This window comes from Tetrao urogallus (assembly GCF_951394365.1).
Source record: "Tetrao urogallus genome assembly, chromosome: 8".
NCBI classification, from domain to species: Eukaryota; Metazoa; Chordata; class Aves; order Galliformes; family Phasianidae; genus Tetrao; species Tetrao urogallus.
The window spans coordinates 24,583,919-24,607,568 of record NC_136821.1 but is presented as its reverse complement, the minus strand read 5'-3'; the positions used below and the strand labels follow the sequence as shown (position 1 = coordinate 24,607,568).

Sequence of the window (23,650 nt, the reverse complement as noted above, 5' to 3'; positions counted from 1 at the left end):
ATGTATGAAGGCAAACACATACACTTCTCTGAGGTTGACAATAAGCCCTTGTGCTCGTATAGCCCCAAACTGTGCAAGCAGAGGCGACTTAACGGCTACGCCTTCTGTATCAGACACGTTCTGGAGGACAAGACTGCCCCCTTCAAGCAATGTGAATATGTGGCCAAGTATAACAGCCAACGCTGCACCAACCCCATCCCCAAATCTGAGGACCGTAGGTGAGTTGTGGTTGCCCACCTGTGACGCGGGAGCTGGCTGGGATGTAGGCATGAGTTTCTTTTTAAGATGCTGCCTGGTTTCAGGATGAGGGAGGAACTGGCTCGAGTGAATTGAATTCCAGGATGTTTCTTCGAGGGTTTTGTTATAAGACCAGTAAACTTTATTTTGTTTTCTTTGGGAGTCAAGTATTCAAAGAGAGCAGTAACTTGCTCCCGAGGAAGTTTTCAGGAGGGTTTGTTGCTTTGCTCAAATTCACTATAAAGTGCGGATAAAATTTGCTATGCAGTATCTGCTGTTCTGATTTGCTTGCTTTGTCACTCATAGTCTGTGCTCTTAAAGGGCCCTGCTTATTTGGCCAACTGTGGCAAAAGCATGCTTCTGTCTACTTTTTCAGGACAAACAACTGAAAACGCATGCCTTCTGGGCTTAGGGAGCAGTGGTGCATAGGGGCGAATGCAGAGTTGCAGCTCTATGTTCTTGCTTGACTGCTGATCTGTGGTTGTGTATTACTGGAATAAAGCACGTATTGGTAGCAGATCAGTTGGCTAGGAAAGTGCTGTTTGCTCACTTTCTTCTCTACTTCTTCCTTTTCTCTCCCCATCCCTGCCCAAATGAAGATGCCTGAGGTGCCCAATATGAAATGGCTTGGAAGAGATAGTGCTTGCAGTTGTTGGAGAGCTGGGAATTCAAACCAGGCTTCCTGAATTGCAACTCATACTGTAACCACAAGGGCATTTTTCCTTGCTCTTGAAGACTTTTTGAACGCATGTCTCACTTGTGCTGCTTGGGGTGAAATAGCAGAATTTGTCTGATCCTGTCTGTAAGGTGTATGCCATTTTAATTTTTCACTCATTGCTGCAGGTTTTGCCAGTACAACAGTATTTAATTAATGTGTGTGTTAACTACCTGGGGCTTATTCTGTTAGAAATAATTTTTTCTTAAAAGTAAAATATAAACAAAATATGCCAAAAAAGAATCAAACCACTCTTCACTGACCTTTCACATTATTAGCTACCATTCACTAACCTTTTGCATTATTAGCAGTGTTCCCACTGTGCCCTACATATAACTTCCTCCTCGGCTCACAGCTCCCTCTCTTGTCTGAAACAACAGTTGGACTGTGCTCTAAATTAACTTGCACTTCACCTGCCATTTCACTTGAGGAGACTGATGAAGTGAGAAAACAACACGAATGTTTGTCAAAAGCTGTAGGGCAAATGCTCAAATGGCACAAGATGAATAACTTTAAGCTGCAGTTTGACAGTCGGTGACTCTTTCTTTGCTCCTGTAACACTGAGGCTCTTTGAAATAAGCTCACAAAAATGATCATGGAAATTGTTTGAGCAAATGATACGCTGTAATTTCAGATGGAAGAGCCGACTGAGCCCGAGTCGCTGTTTAACAGGGTTGCACTCAAAAACAATGGAAATAATACTACTTAATGACACTTCTTAGGTCTCATATGTTCCCGTGCAATTTGAGATTTTTCTTTACACCTTGAATTGAGTTCACACTTTGTTCTTTTTGATTTTTCTCAAGTTAAAGTGAAGTGTGGTCATGACATCTGGTGTATGTTATATTAGAATTATTCGACTGCATGTCGAGTGTCACATTACAGTGCTTGAAGAGGACAGCAGGTGTCTGAAGGGGAAAATAAACTTTTAATTTCAAATGAGAGGGTGTGATCACTGGGAAGAATATTTTAAAAGGCTGCTTCTCAGGGCGGAGCTTGGTTTTAACAATGAGATTTGATGAATGCTAGTGATAAAACTGTGCCTGCTCAAAACAGTTTTTTTTGGCAGGCAAACCTGTATCTGTGTCTTAAGAGACTTCTTTCACACTCCACTCAGTATAAAGATGTTTGCTATATCTGAGTTCTCTGCTCGTAGCTTTTAATTTTCTGTTTACAAAATGACTGTCAGATGGTCATTTTGTCAGTTTGAGACACGTTTGGGATCAGAAGCAGGCTGTGTGATACTGTCACAGCTACGTTCTTATATATTCTTAAAGATTATAAAAGATGGAATGTCTTAACAGGTTGCATGCATTATATGCCAAAACCTCCTAGTCTGTCCACAGATAATTAAAAATAATTATCCCTTAACCCCTGACAAATGAGTTGGCATCAGCCACAAAGATGTTTAATATGCTGTTATATTATTTAATTTCTTATTAACCATTAATGTTCCTCAAATTAAAGCTATTAATAGCGTATGACTTCATTACCCTAATTGAAGTCTAATTTCTCTATTCTTTATCTCGTTTTTTTTAAAGAAATACACTGGATGGTCAGACGTGGGCAGTGCACCTGTAATTCTTCCTGAATATGTCTCCTCATTCTTTGTTGTCCAAATACACACACAGATTGTGATGCTCAGTTTTGAAAGTATAGATTTTTTACAATGTAGCTTGCTTAAACACCATTTTATCTCTTAATTTTCTTCTTTCACGAATCTGTAAATAATGTGCAAGCAACTCTCCAGTTTAGTTAGTTATTCCTTTAAATAAGTGACTAAACCCAATAGAAACCTGGGAGGTACTGGGAAGCAGGATGCAGCTGTAGGTAGAAAACCTGGCTTTCTGGGTTCCTGCCTTTCCCATGGTGTGGGAAGCTGCCTAAAGCCTGCACAGCCTGTCACCTTTCTGAGCTGTGTGTTGTGGTAACTTTAATAGATATCAACCCGCTGCTCTTACTGTGCATGTTGACTGCATTTGTCCTCACCTGCAGCAGAATAAGTGCCTTTAGTGCTGAATAAGGAAGGGGAAAGAAACTAGATTAGGTACTCAGCGTGATACTGGAAGCTGAGAATAACTCACAAGGTTTTGGAAATGGCAAGCTGTGCCACTGAGACAGACACTCCAGCACCGGCTGCGTGCAGGGCCAGCTTGGCACTCCTGGCATCATGCTCAGGGCCATGCAAAAGGCACGGTGCTGCTTCCAGGTGCCTGTCCTCCTAGTAGCCTGCCTCTGTGGAGCATCATCCCTGGCCTTGTCTCCGATCTGAAAAACCTCCTGCTCAGCTTGGCTGGCCCTTGGTTGGTTCCAGCAGAGCCATTTACCGCCTGCTCCTGGCTCTGCAGTATGGACTTTCCTCCCTGCAGGCTCCAGGACAGCTTGGTAGCTGGCCCTGTCTCAGACTGGCCCATACTGATGTAGCCTGTCAGCTGTAGGTTTGTGTCAGAGGAGATGTCTGTGTAAGATACTGCTGGCTTTTGCTGATGAAGCATGGTCAGTTGTAAGAATCGCAGTTTTATTCTCTGTTGTGTAAAACAGAGAGGAGAGTTAAACATGCAAAACACTTAGCAGCCTAAAACTCAGAGAGAAGTCTACTACCTTTCATAGGTTTATTTACTTTTTCTATATTTGGCTTTCTCTTTCCTTTCCAGTTTCACCTCCTTGCTCCTGCACAAGCACAAGGTGGCAATATAAGTTCTGAACAGTAAAAGGGAAGCATTCAAACTGAGCAAAGCTCTCATTTTTATGGTATTAAGGGAAAAAAAAACCATTGTGTTTGTCTTGTCTGTTTGTGGTTTTTATTCTGTCATACTGAAAGTGCTGTCCTAACTGATCTCAGTCTTGTTCAAACAAAATGCTAAGAAAGTGCTTAATTTTAATTACATGAATAATGCTATTGACTTAAAGGGAAGCTTTGCTGAGCCCTCATTATAGAATTTAATTTTTGGAAGTGCATCTCTCAGTATGAATTTACAGAATTGTAGTCTGTTCCAATAAGGACTTAAGCTTGTCTCATTTATTTATTACTTTTGACTTAATGTAATGAGGAAATTATTTAGACAGTAATATGTAGCAATGCTTTTCAGCCTTTTTTGATTTGTAAAATCCTTACGGGTGTGGACCCTTCAAGGCATTACCTATATGCAGATTGCTAATATAGGAATTTACATTTATGCCTTTTATGGACCATTGAGAAAACATCGCATATTGCTTCTTTAGGGACAGGGTGACAAATTGAAGGCTGCTAAACTGAAGTATTCAACGTTACAGGGTTGACTTGGCCTTTCTTGTTTTTTGTTCTTTTTTTTCCCTCACAAAGACCAGCAATCATTTCATTTTTATTTTTTTGTTCCACAAAACTTAATTTTCTCAGGTTATGTCCCTTACAGGATGCTCTGTTCTACTCTATCATACTGATAAGACTTTAAAGAATACTTTCATGGGTATTTCCTTATCTTGTCCAAAAATACCATGACATAGACATCACTCTTTTATCGTATCTTTGTTTTCATCTGTAAGCTGCGATTGTAGATGGGATCTGCAAAGGACAGAAGCCTCATAACTGGGGCATTCCACAGAGACAGGAAGTCCTGCCTTTATGAGAGCAGGAAAATGTAGGATTGTGATTCCTATATCTCCATTGCCTGCTTGTTTTAAACAGACAGAAATTAATTGTTTACTTCTTAGTATGCTATCTACGCCTATAAATTGCAACTCTTTTATATTAGAACTTGAAACCTGTGTGTGTATATATATATATATAAAATATATATTATATATATGTATATTATAATATATATATTCTTGGCACTGTGTTTTCCAGAAACACAGAATTTCTTTTACGCTAGATTTTTATTTGAAGAGCACTCCACTAATTCTTTGCCTACAAATTTTTTATGTTAAATTACTAAAACAGAGCTTAAATATGAAGCTTTTTTTTTTTTTTCATAAAGTGCAAATACTCACCCATCTTGGAAAGTATCTCCAGTGAGATTGTCCCCATGATAAACCATTCCCTACTAAGTGGGATTCGTAACAATGATGTGTGTGTTGATGAAAGCCCTAATACCAGGGGAGGAACAGCCAAGTGAAGGAAGTAGTCATTTGTGTAATCTTTCCTGGGAGCTTTTGAAATGGTTTTGTATGATCAGTTTAGGTCTTAAGTTCTTTCTTACTCTTTTATGTATCAGTCCATTTATTTTGTTCGCTTTGGGTTTTGATTATTTACCCTACTAGAATGTAAATACTTTGAATATACTGTGAAAGTCTCCTGTGAATAGGAAAGTGACATTGTCACTTGGAAAAGTTTGTTATAGGTTGGGAACATCACAATTATCTGTTGTGTTAGGATTGTTTATGATTTATGTAAAATCTCCTGTGTTTTGATCTGATTTCTCAAGTTGTGTGTAGTTTTCCACTTGGTGAGGTCTGTTTTCTTCGAGTTTTACTTGCAAGAACTGAATTAGGAACTGGCTGCTTTTACTTTTCATAGGTACTGCAACAGCCATCTGCAGGTACTTGGCTTTATACCGAAAAAGGAGAGGAAGAAAAAGAATGATCCCATAGAGGAGGTAAAGGCCAGGCACCAGATGGATACTATGGCCCTCAGTCTGACGATGCCCACCCTGGCCTTGAAGATGCCCAATGGACTGGACGGGATGTCCCTCTCCCCTCCTGGGGCTAGGCTTCCTCTCCACTACCTGGAGGCAGAACTAGAAGACCCCTTTGCTTTCAACGAGGAGGATGATGACCTAAAGAAAGGGGCAACGGTGAGGAAAAAGTTGCAGAGCAAGTTGGCTCAAAACCGGCAGCGCCAGAGAGAGACAGAGATTTTAAAAGTTCGCCAAGAGCACTTTAGCCCCCTCCCTGCACCTTTGCAGCAGCAGCCTCTGCAGCAGCAGCACTCCCATCTGCCACCTTCATCAGCTTTGTTAAAGCCAACAGGGCTACCGCAGGGCATAGTCTGCAAGTCACCTCAACCTCCGAACACCAGCCTACCAATGCAGGGAGTGGCACCCACCACACACACTATAGCACAAGCCCGGCAGTTGTCTAACAAGAGACCTCTGCCTCTCCTGCCACCTGCTAGGGCTCCCGTCACGGACCCTGCAAGGACTGATCGGGTCCTAATGAAAGCCACAGCCTTTTCTCCGCACTCGTCCTGCATGAGCCGGCTACAGAGACTGGTGAAACTGTGCACTCGAAAACAGCAGCTGGACACTGATCTGTTTCCACATCTAGGTGGGTAGATAATAAACGCCTTGCCTCTTCTTTTCTTATCCTGAAACCAGAACACCAAAGAGGAATGTCCTCCTACCTCTGTCCTGCTTTCATGTGTGGTCTGTATGAAATAAACCTGCAGTAGGTGATGACTTTGTCTTTTTGTTAGCCGCATTCTCTGCGGAGGGATGCCTGGATCTGTTACGCACGGTTAGTGGCACTTTAGCTGTTCATTCTTGTTAGTGTCCCATTAATCATTTGAGAAATCAAACTGAGGTATAGAAAGCATTGCTTCACAACGTATGCATTGTATAGAAGATTTGCAGCCTGCTTAGTAAAGGGCCATTGGAGACTAGACAAAGTTAAACGTGTGACAAGTGCAGGTTACAAAATAAGTGCAAGTAAAAGTTGGGATGTTTGGCCCATCATTCAGTGCAGATCCAAATTTATGGTTGACTTGGCTAGGAGAGTTGGAAAACAAGGGAGTTTTTCTAGACTGGATCCAATTGTGTACAGAACATGGCTCAACAAAAGAGGAGTATCATTGTGTAGTAGTATATATACTACTGTATATATACTGTAGTAGTATATATATTAGTAACTTTATAATGGTAGTTGGAGAGGTGGGGTCTTATCTGCATGAAATAGTTTCCTCCTTCCTTATTATCTAGAAACTGTGATAATCAGTTATTGCTTGCAAAAATTTAAGTAACAATAACCAGCTTGCTGCTATAGCAGAAGTGCTCTATGAAGCTTCAAAAAAGGCAGCTAACCTAGAGTTTATTTGTCTGATGATGAATACAGACTCAGGTACACCTGGCTTTCCTTGACATGTCCCTCATACTCCAAAATTACCTTGCTTTTCTGCTTAGTTTTAGACTGTGCTTTCCTAACAAGTAAAATCTGACAGGAATAACAGGAACAGAGGTCAGTATGTGATATTAGAATAGGAATGCCATTTATGATGATTCTGTTTTTAGGACTTCAAATAAATCTGGAAGTACTTATGTGAACATCTTACTTAATTGCAAACATCTGTAATTTTTGCTGTTTCAATTAACCTTTTTTTAATTTGCAGTTAAGATCTGCCCTTTGGCACTCATGGGATAGCTTGACTATTTGTTCAAAGATAATTAGCATCCCATAACATTCTCTAAAGGACATTGTTCTTCAGAAATGTTGTTTGATGATCCTGCATATAACGCAGGTCTTCTGAAGAATGGCAGCTCTTTAGGCACTTCCATGTGTCACAAACTCAAATAACTTAAAAAGTGACCTCTGTTTCGAGATGCCGTAGAAAGATCACTTTCTGTGTTTCATGTTTTACTTTCTCATATGGTGTTTGAATTGAAGGAAATACAGTTTCCTAAAAAAAGTGGCATAGTAGGAAATGGATTGGACCTACCAATGTAGGGTTAAGCAAATGCTATACTAAAATAAAATAAAATGTAAAAATGGTGTACGCACTCGAAACATTTCACATTTGGCAAATAACAGAATTGACACACTAAACACGTCGGAGTGGAAAATGAGGTTGTTGTTTATTCATAATATGCCTTGATATTAAGGACTAGTTTGGAAAATTTTAAGATTTGTGTTTATTGATGAAGTAGCACTACAGATGGTGGTGCAGAACCCTTAAAGAGAGAAACTCAGTTTTATATGTGTACATGCTATTAGCAGCATGTAATTGGTTGTTAGTATAGCTGCAGTCTTCAGTGTGAGTACAGCTGAGTCTGGGTTAGATTTTATCTCTTTGTTTCTTCATTGCCCATTGAAAGTGAAAACAACCCAAACTCTGTCTTCCTGGTGAGGTTATATTCCCCTTACTGTATGGAAGGGAGGAGTGCAGAAAACGTAGACAGTGTAATTCTGGCATTTTCTCAAATGTATTAAGTTGTCTTAATTTAGTTCATGTACGTATCTTAAAAGATAGGAACCAAGAAAATATTTTCAGGATGCTGAAGGTGCTGAAGAACAGGGTTTCTAATCTTTCTGTTAGGAATGTCAGTTCTGAATGATAGAGGGGCTCCTGATGACTGTGTTCCAAATGACATGTGCCTGTATCTCAGAATGTAGGTGATCAAGTACTGAGGTCTTTCCCAAACTGAAAGCATCTGACTTCAGAGCTATCTCAGATAGAGCTGTTTAGTTTCTTTTCAGTAAAAATAAAGTGTTCTTTAATTCTGTCCAAACTGCTGTGCCACTTTCAAGGAGCGCATGAGGAAATGAAAAAGCAGTGACAGTGGCTTGTAAATGTGGCTGCAGGATTTTTATCCCACCTGCTGCAAGGGATTGAAAGAATTTTACTGGATGTGGGTGAGAGAGTAGGCAAAATTGCAAAAGATGCCCCAGCTAATGTTTTCCACCTGAGCGTATCACAGGGAAACCAATAACAGAGTCCATCAGTTTGACTAACAGAGGCTGTTGATGCATACAATGAGTTGAACCTACTGTATTATCATTAAGGAAAAGCATGCTCCATTTTAAAAGTGCACAAGTATTTACATTTTTTGTGGCTCTGTTTTCCTGCTAATATATGCATTTGGCAGGCAATTACAAAGACTGAGCAGCAGAGCATCCTGTGTAGCTGTGTATCTGTCTCTACCCATGCTGCTCTGTCTCGCAGTTTTCCCACTCTCTGGGTGTTTTGGCACAGAGCATTGGTCAGAACATAAGCAGAAATGGAAGTGGCTTATTTAGATCATATAGATTTAGAAGTTACCAGGCTGTAAGTTCTTTGTGGCAGTGATTTCATTGTTACCTTATGTTACCTCCATGTGCTTGGTGGAAAAGCTGTAACATTTTCTGTAGGTAAGAAAGCTGGTGTCTTCGCTTTCACTGCTTGTGGATAAAGAGTCCAGGAAGAATTTTAAAAGGAAAACTCAAATTTGAAATAAATCAGTGCATGCTGTTTGCACAGTGTAATGAAGATGCTAATGTAAGTTTGCATTCTAATTGAGAATGTTATATATTTAATCAAACATAATTTTGCTTGCAAGCTGTGCTACACGTTTGTCTTTTCTGCCACAGGTTGTTCAGAGACCTGTGGGAGGCAGGTCCACTTTTCATCCAGCTTTCATGTTTTCAATACCCATAGGGCTGGATTGGTCTGAAGACAGTGGAGAGGAGTTGGAGGATTCAGAGCAAACCTCCCCTTACCAGGTCGCGTGGTCTGTCCGAGAAACCCTCGGCTTTGAAAGACATGAGTGAGTATGATTCATCAGTGTTCATGCTGGCCTTGGTGTAGTAAATCATTTAAATATGAAATTTACTTCAGTGGAGTCATTGGGCCTTTATGAGTTTTGCTGAAATGAAGGATTTTTTGAACTCGTTTGTAAAGAGCTATTAAACAGTGTTCTGCCTTCAGCCCCAGCTTTCGCTTAAAGTGGACACCTCTGTGCAGTCTGCTGTGAGAAGGATGATTAAGGAAAGAATTTAAGCTTATTAGCCTAAATTTAGTTGGATTTAGTGATGTTTATTCATGAACTTGTGTGTCTTGCTGGATGGAGAGATTTCCTGACTTGTAACCAAAGGAGAAAGGAATTGTTCTTGGTTTCTTGTCTTCCCTACTGTTTGTGAATAAGCTTGTTAGTAAACTTACTGCATTTTACTTGTTAATTGTAATGGTAATTGTGCAGGATTTTGTTTTAATGTGTTTTTTTTTTTTTTTTTCAAAGGGCATGGTATTTCTTTTAGTAATTAAGAAGTGAATAAACTGTTGTTAAATACTGGGGAGCACTGAAAGGAGGAAGGGGATGTGTCTGAGCAGGTGTCAGCTGTTGGTGCAGAAAAGCCAGTACTGGTCTCATTATTCTGCTAAACCATGAATCTGGACTTACACCAGGATATCATTAATACACATCCTTATTAACATAAGTTATAAGGTGCAAAGTTGAAGCAAAGCATCTCAAGTGTGTTGCTGTAAAGAAACTGTTAACAAAAGGAAATTGGGTCTCAATAATGTCTGACTGTAGTTTCTGTAAAGATGTTCTCTTTCAGTAAGTTAATGGATTGCTTGATACTACAGCTTTCTCCCATTTATTTATTCTTTAAATATCCCAGTTAAGCAGCATTTAGCATCATCTCATTGTTAAATGGAAATTCTGAGACTTGTCCAAGCTTCTGTCTGTCCCTGAAGCATGTCTGCACAGTGAGCAACAGAGCTGTTATCAGGACAGGCAGCAACATACCAAGTACTGAGAGCCCTTAGTGAGTCGAAGCCTAATCACAGGGTAGATTTTTACTTTTTAAGAAGAAAGGAGTTTCAAAACTATGAAAGACCATTGTTTTTAGGGCATTGAAAGTCAGAGAGTAAACTTTCACAAGCTTTAGTTCTACTTGAAAGGTGACTTCTGAACCAAAATGTTCTGGGAGAACATGAAGCAACATTCAGTTCATCTTTTAAATCACACGTAATGTTCAAAGCAGATATATCTATCAAATGACTCCCATATGCTCATCTCTCTTTGACATTTGAACTACTTCTTCCTTAGATCCCTGGTGCTTTTTTTTTCCATAACTTTTAAAGGTCATCTGTGTGTATTTTGTCTTCTGTTTGTCTTAACTTCCTTTGAATTTTTCCTCATCATTTCTCATATTGATACCTTTTCTTGACATCTTTCTGATCTGTTCTACCATTTTATGCATTTGAATTAAACAGTTTATTAACTGATCATGATGGATACATTTTTGTGTAGTACTGGCTGCTTTTGTACTTCAGTCAGTCTGCCCAGCGTTGGCTGCTCCTCAGCAGCTTTCCTGATTTAGTTTATTCATAAGCATTGACACGTGCACTTGCTGTCAGCCTGCTAAAACTTTATTTCTGTTCTGCAACCTTCTGTAGAGGTTTTCTCTACATGAAATGTTTTTCTGGGAAATAGCTTCTGAGCACTTGGACATTTTTGCACTTTGGTCTGTCGGCTGCTGAAGACAAATAAGTTCAAACAGTTTCTTGGGTGATTTGATTGGTCAAAATGATACTGTATTGCTGGCAGTTCAGTCTGATAGCTCCTGATTTGGTCAGCTTCCTGAGCTCTGAGTTTTGATTAAAAAAAAAAAAAGCAGGAAAGCAGTGGAAATAGTTCTCCAAAGCCATCGAGTTCCAAAAGCATATGCCTAGAACTGTGGGAATTTGCTTACTCTTCTTTCTAGTTAAGCTGGTCAAATTAAAGCCACTCTCTCTCTCTTTTTCATTTGTGCTTGAGCACACACATTAACTATAACCCTCAAACAAATTGCTTCTTTACCTTCTTCTAAATACACTTGAGACTGAACTTCTCAAAGTCTTCATTGCAGTTCCTTTGGAAGATCCCTCTTAGCTTCTGCAGGAAATGTCGTTTAACTTTGAAAGTATTGTTTTTGTCTTTTTTGTTAGTTTAGAATATTTCTTGAAGATACATTCCTATAGTAAGTTAATTGTATGTGCAATTAATATGGTAAAATATTCCATGCAGATGGTTAGATGAGTATGACTGTTTGAGTTATGGGAAAAGTTATACAATTGTAATTGCTATTTGATGTGTTCCCTTAATGCCAGTACATGGTATCTAGAAGTATACTTTTGGAGAAGTATTTCAGGACCCTAAAAGCACCTACCCACAGAAGTAATTAAGGTGGATTTCAACAATACTGTCACTTCATTGGTTATTACATAATTCAGTACAAGCCAAAGGCAGTCATCATAGCATGCCTATTTCCATCTGACTCCTCTGAGGACAGCAGCAGGAATGCTTCTCAGAGCAGATGAGTAGAAGAAAGTGCTACCTGCTCACAGGTTGTTTTGGTTTTTTTGCTCTCCCTTTTTACTGCCTTTGTTTTCTTCATGAAGTCAATGGTAATTCCCTTGATGACTATGCATGACAGCCCTAAAGGGAAGGGTTGGGAAGAAGCTCTTTGGATGATTTATCAGATGGCTTGCATGCATTTTCAGAATTCTTTTGAAAATCAAAATGCCACACATTAAATTCAGCTTCAAAAGTTACAAATGTGGCATAAGAAAATAGACGAAACAGAGGGTGATAAAGTTATCTATGAAGGGACAAAAGTAAAAAGTATCTTTCAGTTTTGATACTTGCCTAGGTTTTATTGAAAAAGGAAAAAAAAAAAAAAGAGGATGTCATTGTGCTGTGCTTAGGTCTCACAGAAATATGTATGGTTAATCTAGCTGGCTGGGAAATAGCTTCTGAGTAGGTTTTTTAGAAACTGCCTTGAAATAAACCCTTGTTAATTGCAGGAATGACTTCTTTCTACGTCTTATATATGTGTCTTCATCTTGTTTTATAAAGTGATCTCATAAATTTCAATTCAAAATGTATTAAAATACTATGACTTTTTTCTGTCTATTTGAATGAAAAGCAAGCTCGAGTTCTCCAATCTAGAGACATTTGCATTGAAAAACACTCTTTCCTCCAGAAAGACCTTTTTTCCTAAGGAATATTCTTTACTTAATGCTGAATTAACTTTTGTAACCATATTTAAAATTAATATGTATGCACATTTGTTTAAGTGATTTGTCCCAGAGCAGATAAAGCAATATTTCAGGCCCCAGGCTGATCTATGTGTAACTGATTCCATCCATATATTTGCTTTCTTCTAATAAATTAGGATGAAAATCTGTATAGAGTATCATAGAATCATGGAATAGCCTGGATTGAAAAGGACCACAATGATCTTCTAGCTACGAACCCCTTGCTGTGTGCAGGGTCACCAACCTCTAGATCAGGCTGCCTAGAGAACCACATCCAGCCTGGCCTTGAATGCCTTCAGGGATGGGGCATCCACAACTTCCTTGGGCAGCCTGTGCTCCAGCACATTATTTTTTCTAATCAGGTTGTTTGTTTGTTTGTTTGTTTCAGTAGGCATTCTTTTCTGTGAATGCTTATAAGTGAATTTTTTTCTCATCTTCAGTGTGAAAATATTTTAGACGTTACACAGATTAAATACCTTTAACAAGCTGCATGTGCCGCATAGTGGTTAATTGCAGTGGTTAGTTGCGTGCAATTTACATTTTTTGAAAGTAGTCTGTTATCTGTCTTAATGGGCAGAATTTGTAGTATGGTTGAATTGACATAAACCTCTAAAAAATGTGTATTAGGAAGCAGTGTGTGCTTGTGTGGAGTTTCTGTGGGCAGTCCTTGTGATGATGCCTTTTGGAAGGTCTCTTAAATTTAGCCTGTGTGCAGATGGAATAAGATTTTCCACAAAAGAAAGTGGATTTTAGTCATACTGCCTTACAGGAACAGCTGTTCTGCTCACTTTTCTGGATCTTTGTGTAGTAACTATCCTGACCGATATCTTGCATTCTTCTGCTATCAGCAGTTGAGCTCTGCTTTGCCAGGCACAAGTTTGGATGTTGGTTCCTTCAGTCTCACCAACCAAGCTCTACTGCCAGAGCCTTGAGGGGATGGGATTGATTTCAGTTGTTTGGATTTCTTTTCTCTCAAATGGGGAAGCTGACAAAAAGTTCCTTGGTTCTGTAAGGGAAAACTTAAAGGAAAAACTGAACAAGGTCTTCTTTGCTTAGATTCAGTTCGCTCTGTTGCTCTGGGAGCAAAACCATCCTTCTGCAAAGTGGTGCCTGGTGTGTAGGACTACTTGGTATCACCAGGGACCCTGTTGTTCCCAAAGATAAGTTCATTGCTTTGTGATTTTATTTATTTATTTGATCTCATCGAACTGAGCACGTTGACATAGCTTTGGTGGTCCTGTTGATAAGTGCCTGGACATTTAGAAAGCCCAGATACATGGGAAAAAGCTTTCTCAAGCAAACAAAGACAGAGATCAGTCCTGATCATTGCTGGTCTGATTTTTCCCCTCAATAACTTCAGAATTAAACATGCATTTCTCCTGCATGGGTAGCGTTGCAGCAAGGGAGAGCAGCACTGTCTTAAAATTTCCTTACAAAGTAGCCACCAGTACTTACTTCTCCCTTGCTCCCTTTTTAAAAATCCTCTCAGAATTGGTGCAGTAATGAGGAGGTGGCCTGTGTTACCCTACAGTGTTCATGCAGCTAACTGTGATGAAACTGGGATATCAGTCCAGGCTTATCTGTGAGAGCTGCAGGGTTGGGTTTGCGTGTTAAAAGTCAAGGGACACACTGTGGGTATTTCTTAGTAAGAAGAGTGTAATAAGTCCTTTTCTGCTGTGGGCATGGCATTGGTATATGTCTAGTGCAAGAGGCAGGGAACATGAACAGCTAGCTGGTTTAAGGAGGAAAAACACCACTTGGCAAAGTAAAGGAAATTGGAAAAGGTCAGCAGTTTTGGTACTTGTTAGAATTTGACCATCTTCTCCATATGACCTTTCTTCAATAAATTTCCACTGAGTAGCTCCCCACCCTAGTCTTCACCATTAATTGCACTTTGATTTAAGAGTTTGTCTCATTTGCTGAGACATTTACAGTAAATAAAGGTTAACAGTATAGATTTTTTTTTTGAACAGCAGGCTCCAGACATTTAAATGTGTCAGAGTTGATGATAAATTGATGTAATCTCTAATAATGACATGCTAAGAAGGGTAAGTACCTTTAGAATTCAAACAGGTTCTTGTTCTTACCCTTTTCTCAAGCAGCCCTGCTTGTTTTCAGCCTTCGGATGTCTGTGGGGCTAGAAGATGGAGGCCAACTTAACAATTCTATTACATAGACATGTTAAAGTTCCTTTAAAAAAAAAGAAATCGCTTAAAGCCTCTTTGTATTTATTTCTTTTTTCTTGCCTCCAGATCCGATGATGACAATGCGGATGACAGGAGTTCCAGGGTGACCAGACTTTGCACTTACTTTCAGCAGAAATACAAGCACCTCTGCCGCCTGGAGCGGGCAGAATCTCGTCAGAAGAAATGCCGGCACACGCTCCGGAAAGCCTTGCTGCAGGCGGCCAGCAGAGAGCCAGAGCGTGCCGGGCAACTGATCCAGGAACTCCGCAGAGCGACCTGTGCTCGTAGCAGGTGAGAGCTTCACCTGCAGTAACCCATGACTGGGGCAGGGTGAAGGTGGGCAGGGTTTCTAGCAGCTGAAGCTGAAATGCTGAACTCTGAAACTGGTAGGCATGCTCACAGCAGAGCAGCCGTGGCATGAAAATGCTGCCATCAGGGTAAAATAATCATGGCATACATCGTTTTCTATTAAAAGAGGCATTTTTCAGCTTTGTGTTCTAAAACGTGAATTGTTTGTTCAGAGGTAGCTGGATTCTTTAATGTCTTAAGAGAACTTAGTGGCACACTAAAATTTATTCTTACTAATGAATGTATGTATTTTATCTGTCTCCAAATATCTGGCACTTTGCTAAGCCCAGTTCTGCAGAAAGTGTTGAGTTTGGTCTGCAGTTTACTGCTTCAATTCATTTTTTTTTTCCTGCTTTTTTAAACTCCCCTCCCTTCCAGCCTTTACCACTTTTTTGTTCTCTTCCCAGCAAATCAAACTTAAGTTCATGCTTTTTATTAGATTTAACACAATCTAGCATTAAATGAAACTCAGTAACAAAAATCTTCTAACAGCTTTGAAGGTTACCTTCAGTGGGAATTCTTTCTAGGTAATGTCAACATCCCTCCAGCTCTTGGCGTACTGAGAGTTGGTTGATATGTGTTGTATAGAGACTGAGTAAGTCTGAACCCTTGGGTACCCTCAGTTCCCTTTGATTTCTTGATTTTGCTTTACAGGGTGTGTTACTGTGGATTTGGGGAGAGCTGGTATGAGGTATCGAGAGTATATTCTGATGATTAGATGCTCTTGTTCCTGGCCAGTGGGCTGTGGTTCTTGGCAGTGGGAGGGCTTATTGCTGGGGAGGTGGAGTGATGCTGGAATAACTTCTCAAAAGTGTAATATAGAGGTATACGACTCGTTTATGAAGACACATAAATGTCTCCAAACTTCAGCTACAGCAAAACCCTTGCCAGAACTGACAAACTCTTTCTGGGTTTTTTGCTACTGAGGCCTTTCATTACATGAAAGATTAAATTGTTCTCAGAAGACTAGTGTAGCCAGGTATGCCTGTCATCACTGCTCTAGTTAAATTAGGTAGCTGCAGACTTTTCATTTACAAAATCTTTCATGGGTAGTATCGCTAACTAAAACTTTGCTCAGTCAAAGTGCAGTTGATAACAGTAATGGATGAAGGCAAGCGATCAGGCTACAGACAGCTTTTTGTCAACCTAGAAAACAACGTGTACAGAGGTGAAATTCAGCCCTGGAACCTCCAGCTTTATCTACGTGAAGGTGACAAATGCCTTGAGAGCAGGCTAACACCGAGTGAGCTGTGTTGAGCTTGCAGTACTCATCCACACTGCTGTCTGGTTGCCTGCTTGCAGCTCAGGCTCAAAGCACCGAGGCTGTGCTGAGGAAGCACTCTGGGGACCTGCTGGTGGATTGGGCTGTAGCACGTTGATGACGGAGAGCTTTTACCCATGTTGAGCACGCTCAGGCTCTGCCACTCCAGAGCTCAGTCTAAGTTTGTCTGAGCACATGCTTGCATGTAAGCTCTGGGGATGCTCGGCATGTTTTGATTTATGAACAGGCTTGAAAATGCACTTGACTGCCCGTGTGGGCATACCCAATACTTTGTATTCTGAAAGTTGACTTCATTTTAAGGATCACCTATGATGACACTCACTTATTGCTGTTCAGGGCTCTGTTGCAGGGTGTAGTAATATTTACATGGTAACAGCACCAGAGCACCTCTCTTTACAATGAAGGCCCCATCAAATTAATAACAATCCTGTTAATACAGTCATACCTTCACCTTTCATTGACATCTATTCTGTATCCCTGTTTAGAGTGTGGTAGTAGATGTGCACCCATCTGGATCATGACACACACACATGTGATCTACAGTGTTTCATCCTGCTGTGCCACAGTCAGTGGAATGGTTGTGGTAAGTTAATACCTGAGACTGAGTTTTGGACTCCAAACTCTTTTATGCTTTTGTTTCAGCGCAAGCCACGCCAGGCAGAGAGATGCAGAACCAACAACCTGTAGTGGGACTTCGAAGGGAGAACCATGCACTAACAAGGCCCTTCCATTCACCAGGCATTGTTTTCAGCGTATCCTTTTAACTGCTTAGAAGTGGAAGCTTTCCTGCTTTAGAGTTGTTCGTTGACAAAGATGTTGTCACAAAGTAATGAGTGTTTGTTAGTGTCTTGTCAGCTTTATTGCTTTTAGTTTTTCCTTGTGGGTCTGCAGACAGTGAAGATAAGTGGTTTGTTACTGATACCTTTGGTAGTCACATTGTTTTAATCCCGTAAGCTATGTCTAGTGGGTATAAGAAATCTGTATGAAAATGATCTTATTTCATGGATAAAATGGTACAAAACATGTGGCCCTCAATCTCATGGCTTTCATATAATTCTTGGTAGATTCAAGTAGGCTGCCTACCTATGAAAGGTTTATAGAAACAAATTTTCACATGTGGTTGAAAAAGATGACGTATGCAGTGACTGGGGAAGGTGGAAATCTGTTATTTTGCATTGCTAAAGAAACAGAAGAGAGGGAGTCAGAAAGTCCAAATTCTAAATGAGGAAGAACTCCCAGTGCAGAGAATTTCAAGCAACATCTGGAAAGATGTAAAGAGTTTATGCGTGAAGCTCACAGAGGGGAGGAAGCATACTAGATGTGAGGTTTAATTCTGAACACTATAAACAAGCAGACCTCTGACCTGGAATACTTAAGAATTCTGCAGTCTTGGTATTTTTATAGATGAAGACTTAGAGCTTTTGTAGGTGAAATTCCTTCTATTGAAGGTTTTGGTATTATAAGAGACTAGTGTGTCTCTGTTCCAGTTGCTAGCAGATGATGCACCTTTTCAGTTGTTTGGTTTGGCTGTGTTTTGGATCTTCCATGTGACTCAGAATTCTATTTTATTTTTCTTTAAATTTAAGTGGTTTTGTTTGTGGGTGTATATAGAGTGGTCAAGAATAGTAATTTTTGCATTTCTACCTGTTTTGTTTATACTTTCTTCTCACTGGAAACCTGAAACAAGCAGTCTGCAATCCAGATTGCCTTCTGCAGTTTCTTTTTCCCATTTTCTTTTTCTTTTCCTTTTGCATTTTAGCATTTTAGTATTTTTTTGAGCACACCTAATGATCTTGAGGGTAGAATCAAACTGAAAACTATTCAAGACCGAAGGAGTATTTCTACTGCTGCTGAAAAAAGCCACACTGAAATACCTGTTTGATTTGCTTTAAGACTAGAAACATTTTCACCTCTGCAGGGAATTTTTCTGAAGGAAATATCAGTGAGCTTACGTTTAGATTTACTTGACCTTTGTGTCTGATTACACATCTTTTTTTCAGGGGAGCAGGAAGGATCTTGAAACTTCTTTGTCTGAATTGTACAGATAAATGCCAAGAATGTACCTCAAAAGATTGAATTAAGAAATAGTCTTTCTTTAATGTTTCAGTATGGATTGTCATTAGTCTGTAAGGAAATAGTCGTGTTGACTACGCTGCTTCAACTGGTACTATTGATCTATTGATTAAGAATCCAGGAAAAGACTTCTTTTTGCTAAGAACTCATTAGTGAAATAGCTGCTTCCATAAAACTATCTCAATATATAATAAAATCATTAGAGATTCTGCATGAATGCATTTTTTCACTTTAAAACTTGGGTTTGAGCCTTACCTAGCTTTGAACTTGAATAACAAAGTTAAGATACTCATTAAAAGCAGCATCCGTGGACAGATAAAGTTGAAGGCTCTGATCTTTACCAGATGGATAAATCAAAGGGCGTTTCTCCATCATTGCCTTGTGTGTTATTCCTGATTCAGAAATACACAGATATCTTACTGAACCGTTCTCAGCAGCTCTTCTCAAGTTGCACAGCCAAGTTTGCAGATGGTCAGCAGTGCTCTGTGCCAGTTTTTGACATTACACATCAGACACCTCTGTGCGAAGAACATGCCAAAAAAATGGTGAGTACAAAACCATAATTATTTCTTTGTACTGAGTAAGCTCTTGCTTGATAACTAGAGAATTCACAAACTTAAGAGCTCATTGCCTTTTACTTTCTTAAGAGGGTAAAAAATTCCTGGCTAGTGTAAAGTATGCTGTAGAAATCTTTTAGATACTTTTGATGATATAACAAAGTGCACATGAGAATATCCTCCTCTACTGTATCAAGAAATAGCAAAGTCTTTGTTAGAGATCCTGTGGCCATTTTATTTGGACGCACTCCTGGCCCTTGGTTCTGAAGGTACTATGAGTTGTGGTATGGACAGAGCACTGCTTTTCAAACAACCTTGCTACGCAGCATCCCAGGCATTTTCTAGAGGAAGTGTAGATAGCAATTAGGCAATTACAAACATAATGATTTTGCTACTTAATTTACCTTTCAGTGACTAAAGAAGCTGTCTTTAATCCCCTTCAGGGATCTTTGCATCCCAGAGGAAAAGCAGTGGCCTACAACACAGTGAGAGAAGGCACAAATAGAGATGATGTCCTCTACTCTCCCTTTATGCCTTCAATCTTCCAGAACAAAACTTCTCAGATCATGTGCACCCACTACTGTCTTGCCCTTTCTTCAAGGCAGTACGCATAAAACTGCTGGTTCTGTTTTGTTCTGTTGTTGGAGTCTGTTGTTTTTCTTATGGCTTCTTTTTTTGCCCCCTCTCTCTAATAATTCTGAAATACTGAGTTTTCTAGGTTAAAATGTGATGGTTTCTGCTAAACAAACAGGTTTGTATGGGATGTTTTCCCTTTTCCCAGCTAGTCTTTACTGTGTCTGTCACTATTTAGTTCTGCAGCAGATAAAATCCCCTGCCATTCCCAGCATAATGGTAACTGAGAATTGAAAAATATTTGCTTTATTTTGTAAATGGCCACTGGGTTACTCTTAAAAAGCAGTGAAGCCATAGTTACTCAACCATACTCTTTACAGATCCCTAGTCCTAGAGTGCTGTCTCTTTTATATGGAAGAGGACAGTTGAGGATGCTGTCTGCAGCTGCTACACTCCATTATTACCACCTTACCAAAGTATTCACAGGAATGCTACCAAAAGAACAGTTTTGCAGAGATTTAGTTAGGATTTGTTACGATGGTTTTGTTAAATAACACTATACAGCCTCTTCTATTTACCATACCCCAAACTTTGGTGTCTGTGATTTTTTTGCCAGAGAGGGAAGAAGCAGCTTAATATTTGTGTCTTGCCTGGGTTTAAGTTAGTGGTCTCTCTTGCATGACATACGAACATAATGAGGGGAAAGAAAGGCAAGAAAAGTAATATTTGTTCTTTATTTGCTTCTGCTGCTATTGTTTTGTTCCCAAAGGACAACTTCTTGAGGGGGGACAGCTCCCGTAAAGTTCAGCACCAGCAGCAGAGGAAACCCAGGAAAAAAACAAAGCCACCTGCACTTACCAAAAAACACAAGAAGAAGAGAAGGCGAGGCCCACGCCGGCCCCAGAAACCTATTCCTCCTGCAGTGCCCCAAGGGAACCTCACCATGCCTGCCAGTGTCTCACTGCCAGTAGAGATGCCCCATATACGGTTAGTGGCAGCCTTGCCCCACCCTGCTCTCTGCTATCTTGAATGTTGTAAATAAGTACTGTAGAAAGGTGTGATGTTGCTGTGCTGATCAGCATCTGGAGCAGGAAGATGCTTCTGGAGAAATTACATCTCCATGTGACTGTTGGGGAAAAAAAACAACTGAACTTAGAGTCGGTAATTTTAGAACTGAACAAATACTGAATTTGATGGATAAAGTGTGAGGAAATGTCCATTCATAGTTGTTGTCTGAAGGAATCAAAGTCAAACACTGGGGACTAATGGTTCTTTCTGTCCAGGAGCCCCTCCACCCCAGAGCTGAGTGCCGATGAGCTGCCTGATGATATTGCCAATGAAATCACAGACATTCCACATGACTTGGAATTGAATCAGGAAGACTTCTCTGATGTCCTGCCACGGCTGCCCGATGACTTGCAAGATTTTGATTTCTTTGAAGGTACCGTTTTGTTTTATTCTATGCTAGTGTGAACACAGTCAGTGAATTGCAAAAACAAGTATTTCTGAAGCATGCATTTTGAGGGGCTGCTTGCTTTCTCAGAGAGGCAGTAACTTCTAGACAAGGGAGAATACGTCTTCCCTATTGTTTGTGAGCTCTGAAGTAAAGCAGCCTTTGAGAAGGCTGGTGTGTGTAGATGAATGCTTGCTCTTATAATTACTGCTCTGTAAATCCTAATTGGTTTAGCTTTTTAATAATTCATTTTGCATTTTTATTGCCTGTCAGTGTTGCAGTTTAATCAAGCATATTCTTAGTAATGGCATCTTTCTGCCATTGAGTGGGGCTGAAATCACGTTCAATGTTGGTCTTTGATGAAAGGAGAGGAGAGTGAAAATAAGATCTTTAAATACGTTTTTGAAACTAGCTTTTGATCAGCCTGAATTTCTGGATTCTGAAGCTTGGTAACTATCACAGGTAACAAAGAAATAAGAACAGCTTGGAGCTGTGTGGAATATGTGATTTCTTTGCTCATTTTCTGACCAGATATGATATCAGTGTATGCACTTCAGTAGAAATTAGCTTAAATTGTACTGATTGTATAAATTTTAGGCTGTAATGCAGTAAGCAGAAAGGAATTTGTAGACAATTTGAATTTGTTTTATTGCAGCACTGATGAAAATCTTGCTTAAGCGTTTTTGCTTTAAATCCAGTGAGAGTGGGGGGCACCTTATACTACAAGTTGAAGAGGAGGAAGGGAGAAGGAATTTCACAGGAGAGGAACATTTTAGTTTCCAGTTTTTCTTACGCTGCTTTTGTAGTCAACACTGGTGAAGAAAGGTTTCTCTGTACCACGAGCCATTCTGGAAACTTATACACTGCTGTTCTGTACCCCTGCATCCTTCGAGTGCTGGGGGCCGCCTGAGATGAGTGCTTAACTTCTGATGTCCCTGTTTCTGCAGGTAAAAATGGAGATCTCCTTCCAACAACAGAAGAGGCTGAAGAACTGGAACGGGCCCTACAGGCTGTAACTTCTCTTGAGTGCCTGAGTACCATTGGAGTACTTACACAGACAGATGGTGTGCCAGTTCAGGAGCTGTCAGATAGAGGGATAGGGGTGTTCTCTACAGGTGCTGGAGCTCCAGGAATGCAGTCCTTGAGTCGAGAGGTTAACACGGATCTGGGGGAGCTGTTGAATGGGCGTATAGTACATGATAACTTCTCCAGTCTGGAGCTGGATGAGAACTTGCTCCGCTCTGCTACCTTGTCCAACCCACCTACGCCCCTGGCAGGGCAGATCCAGGGGCAATTCTCAGCCCCAGCCAACGTCGGCCTTACTTCTGCCACTCTGATAAGCCAGAGTGGCCTTGGGGAGAGAGCCTTCCCAGGACAGTTTCATGGACTTCACGATGGCAGCCATGCCTCCCAGAGGCCCCACCCTGCCCAGCTGCTGAGCAAGGCAGATGACCTGATCACCTCACGACAGCAATACAGCAGTGACCATTCACACTCCTCACCCCATGGAAGCCATTATGATAGCGAGCATGTGCCGTCTCCCTACAGTGACCATATCACATCCCCTCACACCGCATCCTTTTCTGGTGATAACCTGGCAGCTACCTTCTCAGCAGAGATGCCCATGATGGCACAGCACTTGCTCCCAACTCAGCTGGACGTGCCACTTAGCGGGGTGGTCAACCCCAGAACTCATTGGGGAAATCTTCCTGTCAATCTTGGGGACCCCTCTCCGTTTAGCAACCTTCTTGGTGCAGATGGACATCTCCTGTCCACCTCCCTGTCCACACCACCTACCACCTCGCACTCAGAGACCACACAGCCTGCCTTCGCCACTGTGACCCCCAACAGCTCCAGTGTGCTTCCGGGGTTGCCGCAGACCAGTTTTAGTGGCATGGGTCCTGCCTCCGCTGAACTCATGGCTTCCACCTCCCCTAAACAACAGCTCCCTCAGTTCAGCGCAGCTTTTGGGCACCAGCTGAGTTCCCACAGTGGCATCCCCAAGGACCTGCAGCCCAGCCACAGCTCCATAGCTCCTCCCACAGGCTTTGCAGTGACCGGTGCCACCGCTACCAGTACCAATAACGCATCTGCGCCCTTCACCACCTCCAGCTGAGCTTGTCTGCCTGGCTCTGTGCAGGTAGATGGGGGACCTGTGTTTTCTTTCTTTTCTTCCTTTATTTTTTTTTTTTCTGTCTTCTCCTTTCCCCCCCCCCCCTTTTTTTTTTTTTTTTAAATTTTTTTTTAACGAAGGGGTTAAAAAGAAAACCCCAGCTTCAGTACTGACCAGGGTTAGCCCTCTGTGAACCTTGCTGTAGCGTTCACATGTGCTTGTTACGCACTGGTGCTCATTTAGTGCAGGCGGGTTCACTGTTCCCCAGTAATTCCTTAAGGATACAGCACAGTTACTGGATGTGATTGATCTTAGTAGTAAGACCTAGCAATGGGAAGATACCTCAGATTACGGATGCATGTTACTGATTCCTAGGGTTTGGATCAGTGCTTGCCATCCCATTAGCATCTGGCAGAAAGTT

General features: G+C 40.8%; 1 protein-coding gene across 1 annotated transcript; it reads left to right on the top strand.

Moving 5' to 3' along the window:
- On the top strand, nucleotides 1–23,232 carry INO80D (INO80 complex subunit D; the record flags this gene model as incomplete). The annotated part of the gene is made up of 9 exons (XM_079538736.1): nucleotides 1–218; nucleotides 5,448–6,196; nucleotides 9,276–9,384; nucleotides 14,897–15,121; nucleotides 17,103–17,212; nucleotides 18,945–19,078; nucleotides 20,433–20,650; nucleotides 20,947–21,104; nucleotides 22,064–23,232. 9 exons carry the CDS (start codon nucleotides 1–3, stop codon nucleotides 23,230–23,232), a joined length of 3,090 nt encoding a protein of 1,029 aa, XP_079394862.1.
- Between the last annotated feature and the right edge of the window lie 418 nt (nucleotides 23,233–23,650).